Raw genomic sequence first — 15,139 nt, forward strand, 5'->3', positions numbered from 1 at the left:
TCTATACTGACGTACAATACTTGAAATAATACAAGATTATAATCTTATATAGCAAAAAAAATCTTATATAAAACATAGCAAAAAAAAAAAAAAAAAAAAACCATTTGATCTCAATCTATTATAATAGATTGAGATCAAATGGTTTTTTTTTTTTTTTTTTTGCTATGTTTTTCATGAGAACTGTTGCCCAGTTGGAAAATGTAATCTATTCATTTTAATTTTGCAAAGGTTTTCTAAAAAAAAAATATCCCATTTTAAAAGTAAAAAAAAATAATAATAATATATATATATGTATATATATATATATATGGTCAGGTAGAGTAAAACAGCTCAAGGTTAAACAGTTTTAAGTAAAGGGTGTATTTATCAAGAATACAGGCAACAACTTTTCAGTTGTTTGTTAATTGAATCTGATGGATTTTATTGCCGTGGGGACGTTGTATTTTATATATTAAGATTTAAATACAGCACCATATACCAGAGTTAAAACAAATATATTTTTAGCTGCAAAAAGTTATAATAATAAAAAAAGTTTTAAAAAAAGTTATACCCAAGATGATTTTTAACAGCTGTGCTTATTTGTTTCATGTAATTCCTGTTGCACTGTTCTCGACCATTCTCAAACTACCTGAATCTTGCTGGATCTCTCTGGTCATAAAAAGGGAAAGGAGCAAATACTGCCTGCAAATAGCATCGATTTTTAGAACAGTGATAATAAGCAGCCAGCTGCACATTTTCCAGGCTGATCAAAAGTGATTTGTAAATAATAATATTAAATAATAACAACAACAATAAAAATCTTATAAGTAAAAAAAAAAAAGAATTATCTGGTTAACAATGTAATTGTACAATTGAACAATGATGCACTTACATGATGCAGATAAATTAGGCAAAATCCGTCTGCTCATCGAAACTAGTTAGGGGTTAAATCACAATAATATTATTCAATCTCTCAAGAAAATGTCATAGATGGTCTCGTCATTATAAAAGAAAAAATGCTATGGTTAGATCATGATAATAGTCTATCTAACTGAGTCTTTTGTTAGCCTAACATTCTTTGATTGTAATATTTAACAATAAATTGCAGTCACAGAGCCCTACTGATTTTTGACGATGATACAAGATCATCATTATAATTTATAACCAATGCAAGAATATGGTATTTTGTGGAAAAATATTGGATGTTTTTTTGTGCTGTTCTACTGGGAGACTGCAATGTGTGAGGAGTAGAAAGTGTTGTTTAGGTAGAGTCGCATTGGCTACCTAAGTCTAATGAATGTTTATTTGTGCTTTATTGCTCTTTAGGGCGCAAATTCTTTGCCTCTTTGATGTAAACAAAAATAAACAAAATGTTCTATTGACGTTTTCCTGCAAATTTTTTGGGCACACAGAAACAGACTCTGAATACACAGGACGTGGAATACAAGGGGGAGTGGAAGCAAACAGGCCCAAAATGTCTGTTGCAGGACAGTTAACTATTTGAACTTTTGGAGTAAAATAAAATAAAACTTTGTTTGCACTGTATCTCAACTGATGCATGGGTTGACCAGCAGCTCAAACTTGATATAGTTCATCATAATTATTAGACATTCTATGCCATTTTCTTGAAAGATTTAATAGTGTTTTGTTTTAAACCGCATAGGTTTCATTTTGCCTTTTAAAATGTGCCTTTCACTCGTAATGACCAGATATCCAGAAAGATTCAGATACTTCCAGACAGAGTCAAGAAGAGTGCAACAGGAATTTCATGCAACAAATGATAACAGCTGTTATAAATCATCTTGAATTTTATGATGATTTTTGCAGTTTCATTTTTTAATATATATATTTTAAACTCACAATGGGTACTTTATGAAAATATTATAGGCTAAAATTGTATTATTTTATAAATTTTTCACAGAGAATTTCTCATTTCCAGTCCTCAAATGGATTTCAGTGAGCACAGATTCTCTCACTGGAATAATCAAGTAATAACCTCAAGTTCAGTGTATTACAGCCTCCAAACATATGACTCAGCCATCAGCCTGAGCAACATCCAACCTTGTTTTACTTTTTTACACAACTGTCCAATGTGGCTCCTGCAAAAAGTGCACATCCCTCTTCCTCAGATTTTTTCTCTCATTGAAAATCCCCCTTCTCCAACACTCCCTGTCCCCCCAACCTACACCCTCTCCCACTATATCGCGAGAGACTGATTGGGACAGCAGTCAGAGAAATATCCATATACCTGCAACAAGAGCAGTTGTAAAGCTTTTATGAATAAATAGATGCCCTATGATTCATCAATAAGTGTAGCATCAACGGGGGACAGCTAGACGGAGAGGAATTAATACTAGTGTTAATATTGGTAGACAAATTGCCTGCTTAGCAATACAGCCAGCTAGCTGACCAGCAGCTCAAACTTGATAATTTATTAGCAGTGCTGGGTTAGCTAGTTAGCACCAGGCTAGTTCAATATTTGCACTTTAACTTTTTCGAATTTCCCTCACGCGAGCGAACAAATTGCGTCGTTTGTGCAAAAAGGTGAGTTAATGTGAATTTTTTTTTCTGTTGCTTAAGATCGTTAGCAAACTAGCCACCGTTTTATGAGCTAAAGTTAACTGGCTAGCCCGAGTTAGCTTGGTGTGTTGACATTATCAGCGTGAGAGCGTATTATGACAATTACATTTATGTCAGACAGCTAACGTTAACTTGGCGAAACGAGTTGTTGGACCTTGTATGTTTTCCTATATCACATAATGTTATCGTAACTGCAACTGACAGGCCTTTACGCTTTATGTGTTTTTCTTTACAGCTAACTGCACAGGCTTCGAGTTACACACTGGCCTGAAGATGGTGAGTTATCATCGGGGCTTATATGAGCATCATTTCTCCATCTTCCGCTCGTTTAAATCGTCTAAACTGGTTTTATATCATTGTCTTGGTTTCGATTAGTTTAAATTAAAATGCGCAAGAAGCTCCATTTGTTGGTTCTATTTGGTTTAATAATAAAATTAATGAGAAATTAACGCTCAGCACGTTCTTCAAATATCAGGTGGAGAATTGGGTCTCACAACTCAAAGCAAAACAACGCTTCTCTGTTTCATGCATGACACTTAAAACTTATAAATGTCACAGTATTATATAGATAATATTCGCACTCAAAAACAAAATCTCTAATAATTTATTCACTTTCTGATGTTTCGAAACCTGTATGACGTTCTTCTGTGGAAGAGATGTTAGGTAGAAAGACGTTCTCTATTCACTTTTGATAAGAATGACAAGTTGTCATTCTGCCATTTCCTCATACAGTTTTGTAACACCATAATTAAAAAATTACAGAAATTTCATTTTTGGGTAAACCATACCTTTAACTTCAATATTGTTACAATTTCTATGTTTGAATAGTTTGTGTTTTTTGTTAAGATATTGTTATTATAATTTTTCGAAAATAACTTAAAATAATTTATCTATTTTTTTCTCTATGTATTCATCATTTAGGTCACAAATCCCTACCGCAGGATCCTTGCAGAGCCTTAAAACCGGAGACCACCTGAGAACTAACATCAGCTCAGCCAGCCGAATGTTTTGTTGTTACTCGCCATACATGCATTTACACATATTATTTTGTGTAGAATGTGAGCTATTTTAGAGCACCAAACATTGACGTTACAGAGTTATATCTTTTCTTTTTTTGTCTTTTTAAAATGGGGGAAGACAATTACCAATCACTGTCAGGCCACATTTTTCGGTCAGGTTTTCCAAATTCTTTTAAATTGTGAAACCGTAGCCTGATGAACAGATTGCGCGTTTCCCATACGCACATAGATCGCAACGATCCTGACGTCTTTGATGATCGTTTGGTCTTAAATTGGTCACCTATTAGTCAGTCATGAACGGCTCCCTTTTAACCCCGCCCAGCCCACGGGCTGCAGCTAATTCATCTCCCCTTCCACCCTCCCCATCTCCATCGCCTTCTCCTCCATCTCCTTCACTGTTGCCCCTCTCAACGAGACCCCCACCTTTGCCTCCTCCAACTCCTGCCAGTCAGCCCTTGTCGTCATTGTCTGACACACCCACACCGTCTCCATCTCCCTGCCTTAGTTGGACCGAGTTCTGTGAGCTCCATGCCCGGGTAGCAGCCGGTGACTTCGCCCGCCATTTCCGGGCCTTCCTGCTAGAGAACCCGCATTACTCCCCTGATTCAGCAGCTGCTTTTTGCCAGCGCTTCACCGACAGATTTGTTCGTCATTTCGAGAGCGAGCTCGAGGGGACAGGCGTCAGTAGGGAAGGAACAGTGAACTGGGTCGCCCAATCGGATGTTACGTCGCTGGAGGAGGATGCAGCGTCTCCGTCCCTGCTGCCACCAGAGGCCACCACCCCCTGCCCACCCACTCACACACGGGCTATGCCCAAACCGGTCTTGACCCAGGAGGGCGGCGGCACAGAACGATTCCAGAATACAGGAGCGTTTCAAGATTTGTATGCGCATACCCAGATTCTCCCACCATCCTCTTCTTCGTCGTGCTCTTCGTCTATGGGTGGGAATAATGGGCGGAGGGAGGAGAGGGGAACTGCTGTCAAACACAATCCATCGGGCTACAAAGACCTGGAGGAAGAGGAGGACAGCTGGGCGGGGCCTGTGACTGGAGAGGAGGTGGAGACGGAGATAGTAGAAAGGGACGATGAGGGCGAGAGTGAGTTGACCTCGGAAAGAGCCGATCTCAGCCAGACTCTGACATGCCCCAACTCCTCTGGCACACTAGCAAATTCTGGGTCAAAAGGTAATGGGACACCCATTGGGGGTCACTCCAAAAATAAACTAAAAAAGCGGTTCTCTCTGCGCAGCGTGGGCCGTAGTGTCAGAGGGAGCGTGCGAGGCATCTTGCACTGGCGCAGCTCCTCCAGCGACTCCCCTCAGAACTGCAGTGGGGGTAACGTCAACCCTCTTCCTTCCAGTTATAGCTACACTACAGGCCTGCAAGATGGCAAGAGGAACTCTGGCTCGCAGGGTGTTCCCTCTTCTCTCCCTGTGTCTCTCTCCCTTCCCCTCTCCCTCCCTCACTCTTCGTCCTCTTCGTTGCCCCCATCATCCTCCAGTAGCGCCACCTCCCTTTCATTTTCCGAGGCCCGTGACTGGCGGAGGAGCAATGGCGATGGTGAAAAGGAGAAATGGAGTCACCGGTTGGAGAAACTGCGACTGTCTCGCTCACCCCCGCCGACATTGTCCTCCGCAGCTCCACCTTCATCGGTCGTGTCCCCCTCGGCGCTTCCACCAAGCAGCATCAGTGCCTCCAGGAAGATGGGTAGGCTTGTACGGGAGGGAGGTGTGACCGTGTGCTCGTCTTCGGACGAGTTCGCCAGCACTCATGGTTTCCCAGGCTTTTCCTTTGGACTGCTGCACCACGGCACGGACAGCACGGCGTCAGGGCATCCCACGGCCACCGGGGGAGCTGCAATCGGACGGGGTATGCGTTGGCACAAGTGCCGCCTAGTTCTGAAAGAACGAGATAAGGATGGAGTGGATGGAGGGATGGAGTATTTCCTGGAGTTTTACATCCCGCCTAAGGTGAGTGACAGGATTTCTGCTAAATGTAAATGATGTGTAAATTTTTACTTGCATATATATTTACATGTACCGTATTTTATATATGTGCTGTCGTTTAAAAGTTTGGGGTCTATACATAATATATATAATATTAAAGTAACAGCTGACTAGTTAAATTAAGTTATATATATTTTGACATTTTAATACTTCCAGTCCTCCAAGGCCAGACTGACTGTCCCATGCGGCTCTATTGTTGAAGTGAGGAGCACTACAGCTATAGAGGTGCCAGACAAAGAGAACACCTTCCTTCTACAGGTACGTCAGAACACCTTATTTTTTGTCTACAGTAGTTGGTCAAATCTTCAGTAATGATGAAAGAACTTACCTTAACTTTACTTGCATATGCATCAAAGACAGTGTTGCCACTGTCATCTGATGTCTCATTAATAAGTATGCATGACCTAGTTGTAGAGCTTGGTTGATAATTCAATTTCATCATATAAATTAGGCAAAATTGTGCTTTTGTTTAACATCCCTTCCTGATTTGTTTTATAGATAAATTAAAGAATGAAACACATTTAATGAATCTCAAGCGTGACAAATGGTCACAATTACTAAATAACTTTTTATATAAATGTAATCTGATAAAGAAGAACTTTGGGGAATTTTAAATATTTTATTCATAACTATGATTGTAGTTCACTTTGCATTTAGTTGCATCCTGTGTTGTTGCACCCATCTCAAAGATCATTATCAGTGAAAACTGAACACATTGAACATCTGCACATTTGATCTCTTGTTTTTCTCAGTTGGAAGGTCAGGCGCAGTACGTGATCGAGACCAGAGATGCAGTTCAGATGAGAGCTTGGCTCAGTGACATCAGAAACGCCATTTGTTTAAGGTAGGTCTTTGTGTTTTGAATCATTAAAAAGAGAAAGCACTTTGTGTTTGGAAAGATTCAAGTTCTTAGTAGTTTGCTTGCTTGTATGACACCATGTGACAATGAAAACTCAGCAATGATCTCAAATGTACTCGTTGACCCTTCTCATCAGTGAGCAAGAGGATGTTGAGGGAGTGTGTGGCAGTGCTCTCAGTGTAACGCCAGAATTCAGCGACCGCCTGTCTCAAGGTAAGCGTTTGGAGATGATGTCACCCTGATGTGGTCAGCTGCATTCAGGACAGTATGTGTAATGGGACATGTGCTTACATGATGTTTCCCAGTGTTAGAATGAGCGCGCAAATCTCTAACTGGTGATTCTGTAATTGAACAGAAGTATTAAAAACATTTGATCCGGAATTGAAATATTTATATGTAGCAGTAAAATTGAATACAGATATTTAGCAGTAACTACAGATGGTGATGAATCAGGTTTGATGTTTTCACTGTAGTGTGCTATGGTGGAGTTGGTGGTTCTCCCCAGCTGGAGCCTCTACCTCCTGAGTTACCACCCCGTGCCCCTCTTGACGAATCAGACAGTCGACTGCTTGGTGGGGGCGGAGCCGGTCTTGGCACACCTTTTGCTGAAACTCCTGATGCCACAGGTACCGTAATACACTAAACACACACATATTTTGCCAGAGATCATAATTACATCTACATTACCCAAATCCTTTTAACATTTTAATGTTTTTGCAAACATTTTATGATTAAATAGGGCATAGAAGTCAGTGTTTAGCAACAATTAGCAAATAAAACAGAATTCCCAACCCATGAGTTCAGAAAACACAATCATCACTCCATGGTTTTAAATTTTAGCCACTGGGAAAGCTGTTGTTGCTATTTTATTAAAGTCTATTTACTCTAAATTCATCTTATTGTTTCATATTGTTACGATTCATCCATGTATATGTTTTCCTTTTTGTTTTTGCCTCATAATCTTTCTTATAATTCACTTAAAGGCACACTATGCAACTCTAGTAGTAAAAAAGCAAAACTGATTGCATTGTGTTTCGGCTCTGCGTGACTGCGGATTAATATGGTTATCCTACTGTTCATAAAACAATCACTACTAGGCTTAAGAGATATAACCAGTTTAGATGGAAAGGATCTTAAGATGGCTAGCTGAAGACGTTAATGTAGCTAAACCCAATTATAGACATGGTACGTCCTTGAAAATAAATTCCAGGCACAATGAAATGACCCTTCACAATAGATGATGCTTTACAATGAGCTACATGTGGCAATTTATCTATTCAATAAAACACTCTACTTACCTATTGAGTAATAAAAGCACCATCTCCGCGTCAATTTTACAACAGTTCTCGGCATCTCTGAAAAGCTAAGCTATTGTTGATTCTCATTTTATTACGAGCTCTGTCACGTTCACTTTTTGCCCTCAGACTCGCCTCTGTTCTGTGAATTTTTTTTTTTTTTTTTTTTTTTAAACGGGCGATTCCCCCGAAGGTTCGAGATTTAGCTGCTCTATGTCAAAGTAGCTCAAACTACTTTTCTCTATTTACGGATATGATGAGACGCGCACGTACAAATGGCGTACACAATTTCCCGCTAAAACCATCCCTCTAGATTTAAAATATAAACGCTTATAATAAGCTTACCATAGTTAATCAGAGTGAGACAAAAACATGTTTTGGAAGGATTGATGATGTATTGACTCATTATTTTTAATTCAGTAATTGTTTTTACAAAAAAATGACATAGTGTACCTTTAAACAAAACAACTTGATCTTTTCTCTCGTGACCTATGCCAGACTTCTCCAATCATCTAGTCAGTTTAAGCCCCGCACCTTTCAGTCGACTGCAAGCTCGCATTCGCAGGGACTACAGGTGGAAATTAGCAATTGTTGCTATAACCTGGCCCAAAACAAAACATATTCTCTTGTTTAACACGTTTAATGTTTATTTGTGCATTGTCCCTGTTTCAAATAAATAATTTCCAATTCCAATTCAGATTTGCCTTCGTCCAATCAACAACTGGTGCAACCAAGTCTCCACCCTATTTTTTTGATAATCTGTTTCACTCCGATGTATATCAAAATACGGAAGAAAAGATAATTTCTATGAGTTTTTAAGTAAATAGAGATGCTGTGCGATGATATTGTTCCAATATATTATTATTTAGTAACAGGACTTTTTTGATGCACATCTAATGTGTTTTTTTAGTCGTTTTGGAAATTTTATTTAAACATTCATAGATGGAATCTCAGCTACTGACATTAACTCTTACCCGTTTGATAGATCAAGATAAGAGGTATTGAGTTTTCCCCTGTTTTTTCTCAGGGTCGTTCCTGTTCTCTGAAGGTTCTGTGTCAGAGACTGTGGAACATCCTCTGAGTGAGTGTCAGTGGTTCCACGGCACACTCTCCCGTCTTAAGGCGGCCCAGCTGGTGCTGGCGGGTGGCATGGCCAGCCATGGAGTGTTCCTTGTGCGGCAGAGTGAGACACGGCGCGGAGAGTATGTCCTCACCTTCAACTTCCAGGGCAAAGCAAAGGTAAATGCGTGTGGTGATGCTTATTTAACGTTCAAAAGGTTTGAGGTTGGTAAGATTTCTCTTATGTACGGAGCCCCTAAAGGGATCAATATGTCTTTAAAAATGTCTTTACTGTCCCTTGTGATCAGTTTACTGCTTCCCTGCTTAATAAAAGTACTTTATTTTTTATGTTCAATATTCTTGGTGAATAGAAATACATACCTCTTCCTTCTCCTTTGGCATTTTCCTCCCAGCACTTGCGTCTCTCCCTGAATGAGGATGGACAGTGTCGTGTGCAGCATCTCTGGTTCCAGTCCATTTTTGACATGCTGGAGCATTTCCGTGTGCACCCCATTCCCCTTGAATCTGGGGGCGCCTCTGATGTCACCCTCATCAGCTTTGTGGGGGCCACGAATGTCCGGCAACCAGGTATGGAAGGTTGGGCTCAGCTTTAAGGTGTGAAGGTTTACAACAGAGCGTAGATAACAGGAAAATTCAGCATTTTTAGATGACAGGCAGGTAAGTGATCACAGGTGCCACTTGCATCTCCCTCAGAACAGCTGATTGGATTAAAAAAAATGGATATAAATACACTGACTATATATCCAAGACTTATTAAAATGTAAAAAAAAAATACTTAATCATAGACATATTACAGCAGCAGCATGGGGCCAACCCAATTTTCATTTTACTTCATATTTTGAAAGCAGAATATTTGTGGAATAAAACCTTATCGGAAAGGCTTTTAAAGTGAATTAGAATCCACAATTCTGGTAAACTTGTCTCCTTTCAAAGAAATATAGACAATAAAAAACAATGCATTGTACTACATCAGTACTTAATGATATTTTATACACTGAATTGTACATGGGGTTTTTGAATTTAACTGTTGAGTAAATGTTTACCAATGTTAATTTTTTTAACTATAGGTTTTAGCATTTATATAGCATTTATATAATTTGACTTAATTTTGTTTAAGTTCTGTTCTGAGTTCTTTTTTAAACAGATTTGAACTCATTTCAAATTCATTATCCACCTTATTGTGCACTAGAGTAGTAAACTATTTTCTGTGAATGTGTGAGACTTCCAATTCATTAGCTGCTAAAGGCAAATAACTAGAAGAATAACAAAATGCAGTAAACAGTAAAACTATTTGCATTACAAACCAGTATGTTTAGAATTGTGACAATACATAAAAACAATATGCTAAGAAATACCAGTTTGCAATATCAAGCAGAATAACAAGCTGTTTTGTACAGCTGAAAATAACTGGAAGCGAATGAGACCGGAAGCCAGACACATTCAATTTAGAAATGGCTGCCGCCGGTCTTATGTGAAAAAACAAGGTGAATAACCGAGACAAAGACCGTCTTTATAGTTCATTTATTTATAAATAAAATCCAGATGATCTGTTTTGCAAATGTAACATCATTTTCATTTGTAGTATGGTGAAATTAAATTATTGATGCTCAATAAGAGAAATATCACCCACGAGTGAATCACATAGAAATGTTAATGCGTATACCAGTCTGCTCCTTTACAGATGTGACATATCCATGCAGTATGTTTCAAGTTGTTTTTTTAATGAATTATATCAAATTTTATCATATGTTTGCATTTCCTGTGCATTTTAATATCATTTGAGAAATACACTCTTGTTTTTTGTGAGTGAGAAAAATGTGACTGCATCTGACTGTATTAACAATGACAGAGTTATGTGGTTAATCCCAATATTTGAAACAATTGACCGCCCTAATGACAAAAATGTTAAGTTTAAACAGCTCTTTTGGGGGAGATCCTGGTGGGCCAACGAAAGGAAAAAAATAACAAGAAAGATTCCTTGGAAGGCGTTTAGCTCCTGTCAGTTTAATTCTTGAATCCTGGGTAGATTTTAGCGACGCACATGGTCTTTGGCTACGAGCTTGTGTGTGTCACGTGAGTGGGATGAATCGAGAGTGATCGTATGTGTATGTGTGTATATTCATAAACAACATGGCCACTGCATGAGTTGTTTGCACCTGTCACAGAGAAATGACTAAATGTGGGATCACCCTGTGTGTGACATCACTTCCTGTCACAGCATGCTTTTAAAAGGACACTTTGTGCAAGCATCTGCTACGACTACTCGCGCACACACAGATCCATCGCTGCTGCCAGAGTCTTCTGCGCATGGCTTTGCTTTCGATTTTTGATGATGATTGTCTCCTAATGTGATTTCTGTGTGCTTGACCTGACATATGACACCCCCCCCCACCCCACCCCACCCCCTCCTCCAAACTCCTCCTGAAATGTTCAAAACATTCATCAGCTCACCTTATCTACTATTTCCTCATCATGATCTATCCTGGATCTCCTCTTCATCAGTTTATAGCATCTAGACGCTCTATCTATACTTTTCTATCACTGCATCTTTTCTACTATTCTTTTACTATCCTCCATTCTTCTTTCTTACATTGCATATATTTCCTTCCATCACCACTGCCTTCCTTCATTTTGATTTTCAGTCACACACTATTTCATACTGTACTCCTGCTCCTCTCCCTCCTCTCGCCCTGCTTCAGCCTCTGGCCTTTCCCATAGTGCATATCAGAGCTCTGATTGGCTGTTTCTGTTGTTGTTTGTCGTTGGGTCATCTTCGCAGGCCGGGAAAGGGCAGGCAGCCGCCCCACAGTCTGTGATGTCATCACCACGCGCCACCCCGACTCTCCATCAACCCCCATCTCTGACTGTGTGTAAGTGAGACCAGATTCAACAGAGAGAGATAGACAGAGAGGGTCTGAAAGAAGGAAATAAAGTCATGCCGGTACATGAGCGTTAGCCAATTATAACTAAGGTCATTTACACACAAAAACTGGTGCAATCAAATCGATCGATCGCATCTTACATAAAAGTTGTGTTTACATAATATGTGTGTGACTTGTATATATTACATTTATATATATCATATACATGTCTGTGTGTTTGTATATATTCACATACTCACTTATATTTATACGTGTGTGTGTGTGTGTGTGTGTGTGTGTACAACAAATAAATGTTTTATTATGAAAACTCAAACTTTTATGTTAGATGTGATTAATCGATTTGTCAGCACTAATAATAACATTAAAGGCACAGTACCAACAACAGCTTGTTTGTGTCAGAAAAAGGAAGGATATGATCATGTAAAACTTACAACTCATTTAACTTTCGGTTAATTGCACTACTGTTCAGAAGTTTGCGGTTGGTAAGTGTGTTTTTGAAAGAAGTCTCTTATGCTTACCAAGGCTGCATTTATTTGACTAAAAATACAGTGAAAATGATTACAATTTAAAATAGCTGCTTTCTATTTGATTTTATTTTAAAATGGCATTTATTCCTGTGATGGCAAAGCTGAATTTTCAGCGTCATTACTCCAATGTTCAGTAACATGACAAATGTCTTAACTGTCATTTTTGATCAATTGAATACATCTTTGCTGAATAAAAGCATTAGTTTCTTTTTAAAATCTTACTGACCCCAAACGTTTGAATGGTAGTATACATATTTCCAGTGAAATGGTCAATTCAAATGAGGAAAAGGTAGGGCATGACTGGACTGGACTGGATCATCAAAGTGTCATCAGGCAAATCATTCCTGAGGTTTAGAGCTAATCCGTATTCCCAAATTATGCAAATATAGAAAACATTCAGTTTTTTACATTTGCATAATAAGACAGGTAAACTGTGTTTAGAATGTAGATGGGGACTGGGACAGCAGATGAAAGAGTACAATGTGGGAAACATTTAGAGAAATACAGGATGAACAGAGCTTGTTAGAATAAGACAGAAAAAGAGTAGCGACAGGTCATCTGTTCACTTCAGTGCACATCTGTCTGCTTAACTTCCCCATTCACAGCTGGGTTTCAGTTGCACACATCCATCCTGAAATGTGTGTCGCAGGGTAACACTTTCATTGAACATTTGCTCACTATAGCTGGCGTTAATCGTAATCTTTATTGAACGTCACACATTTATAGACCGTGAGCTCTGTCTCCATATAAACATGATTCAAGATTAGATGTTTCAATGAGCCCGTATGTAACGAATGAGCAGCGATTTATCAATCAATGACTCTACTGCTGTTTAGTGGAGGCAGGGTGTAAACCGTCTGTGAGCAATGTGTTGACCAATTCCATTACTAGCATGCGTCATAGCTCAGAGTTTCTCGTCAAACTTTGTGTATCTTGCATCTTATTTTCATTACTCAATTTTTTGTCACATTTAATTCTCATCCCTCTCTCCTCCTGTACTGGTTCTCCTCTCTGTCGCTGTTCTCAGACTTGACCAGCAGACCCCGTAGTCCTCCTCAGCCACCTCCTCCCCCTCTGCCTCCCGGACGCCCCCCGCCCCCGACCCCGCCGCAGGAACGAGGGAGCGAAATAGAGGCCGCCGGAGGAGGCGGAGCGAGCAGCGGGGCAGAAGAGTGCGAAGAACGCGAGCGGGAACCGCCGCTCCTCCAGCTGGAAGGGGTGGAGGGCGAGGAGAGGGAAGGAGGGAGGGCGAGAGCCATCGACAACCAGTACTCCTTCTTCTAAAAGGGGAAAACCACGAGGTGGGATAGAGGACGAAGAGGAGAGCCCTTCACAATCAGTATTTTCAGTATTCTCCAGCGGAAGAACTGACCGAGGGGGTCACAATCACACGACCGAGTTATTAACACTATTAAACATGAGCTTTCACGTTGCGAGAGAGTGATGGAGAGAAAGAGAGAGAGAGAGACACCCATACACATAAGCATATATGATACTGACGGTACATCTTTAAAACACTAAGTAACGGTACTACACTAAATTGGAGGTGCATTGTGAAAATGTTGGTCAGCTTTTACTAATTTGTTCTCCGGTGTTTGTCAGTGCGAAAGTTCCTCCTCTGGTGCTGCTGCTGCATAGGAAGGTACGACAGTGTCGGCGCCACCACTGAGCTGGTGTCGTGTTTTTAGCAACTTATTTCTTGAAGAGTCCTTCTAGTCATTACATTAATTCAGATGTCTAGTATTCTTTGACCCTTCGCACTTATACAAAAAGAGTCTTTTTTTTCCCCTCAGGTGAGCGGATATTTTTACTTGTTCAGAGATTGTTACCCACCAGCACTCTTGTTGTTGTTATTATTACTGGAACATTTTAGTTGTTTTGTTTTCTTGTTCTGCCACTGACAAACTATGAATGTTGCAAAGTACTTTTCTTCCTTCCTGTTCATTTCAATTATACTGATTTTGGTAGTTCAGTAGAAGGCATTGCCTTGAGCTTAACAATGTCCAGTTTTGCAACAACAAAAAAATCAAGCCTAGTCCTCTGAAGTCCATTAGTATTACTTCTTAAGGTTAATTACAATATTAAACATCTCCATAGACTCCATTATTACCTCAGAGTCCTGATCTTTCACCCAGCGCTCTCTCTCCCCCCCCCCCCCCCTCTCTTTCTCTCTTTCTCTCTCTGCCCCCCCCCCCCCCCTCTCTCTGCCCCCCCTTCCTTTTAGCTGTACAATCTTTTTTATGGTGCGTTTATTTCAAAGCTAGAGTCCAGAGGAGGGAGAGAGAATGTCTTTCATTTAAAGAAAAAAATGTACGAAAATGAAAATAATAACGATGATGATAATGAATTTAATAATTGTCCAAATAATAGTATTATTATTTTTTTCAAAATGCCTTTATTTTTGTTGTTTACTGTATGAACACATAATATTTGTTCTCCAAAATCTGTTTCTTTTCTCTTTTTTTTGTGCCTTTTTATACCTCTTCTAATCTCACTCTGTCCCACTGCTGTCTCCTTCAAACTTTCCACGGATTTCAAGCAAACATTTGAAAAGAAAAAAAAAAGATGAAGAGCCCCTTTCTTCTTGTGCCTTTTCGTGGTTAATTGTCATTCCCTCTTGTTTTGTGCCAGTCATTCTTGATTTTGTGCCTCGATCAGTCTTTTTGCAGTGTCTGCCATCCAGTTCAGTGCCTGCATCTATCTTGTTTTGGTTTTATTTCTCTTATCCTGTCTCTGCTATTCCAGTTGTTCTCTTCTTGGTCATACAGATCATTCAGTATGATTTGTTCTCTATCCACTTGCCCCGTGCTCCTCCCTTTTACCCTTTATTTAAACCTCTTATTGTGCCTTCTCTCTCTTATTTCTTCTCTCTCTGTCTGTCTGTGCTGGGACCGTGTGTTAAAGTGGACACT

At 39.6% G+C, this 15,139-nt stretch overlaps 1 protein-coding gene across 1 annotated transcript; it reads left to right on the plus strand.

Annotated features, from left to right (window-relative positions):
• Positions 1-2,178: 2,178 nt before the first annotated feature.
• On the plus strand, positions 2,179-14,334 carry sh2b1 (SH2B adaptor protein 1). Its single transcript, XM_079619526.1, has 11 exons — positions 2,179-2,523; positions 2,795-2,835; positions 3,481-5,548; positions 5,741-5,842; positions 6,337-6,428; positions 6,580-6,656; positions 6,917-7,069; positions 8,766-8,977; positions 9,211-9,385; positions 11,598-11,688; positions 13,255-14,334. The coding sequence occupies exons 3-11, from the start codon at positions 3,872-3,874 to the stop codon at positions 13,274-13,276; spliced, it is 2,601 nt and encodes an 866-aa protein (XP_079475652.1). The 5' UTR covers positions 2,179-2,523; positions 2,795-2,835; positions 3,481-3,871; the 3' UTR covers positions 13,277-14,334.
• The last annotated feature ends 805 nt before the right edge of the window (positions 14,335-15,139 follow it).

Source organism: Phoxinus phoxinus (genome assembly GCF_949152265.1).
Source record: "Phoxinus phoxinus genome assembly, chromosome: 1".
In the NCBI taxonomy this organism is placed as follows: domain Eukaryota; kingdom Metazoa; phylum Chordata; class Actinopteri; order Cypriniformes; family Leuciscidae; genus Phoxinus; species Phoxinus phoxinus.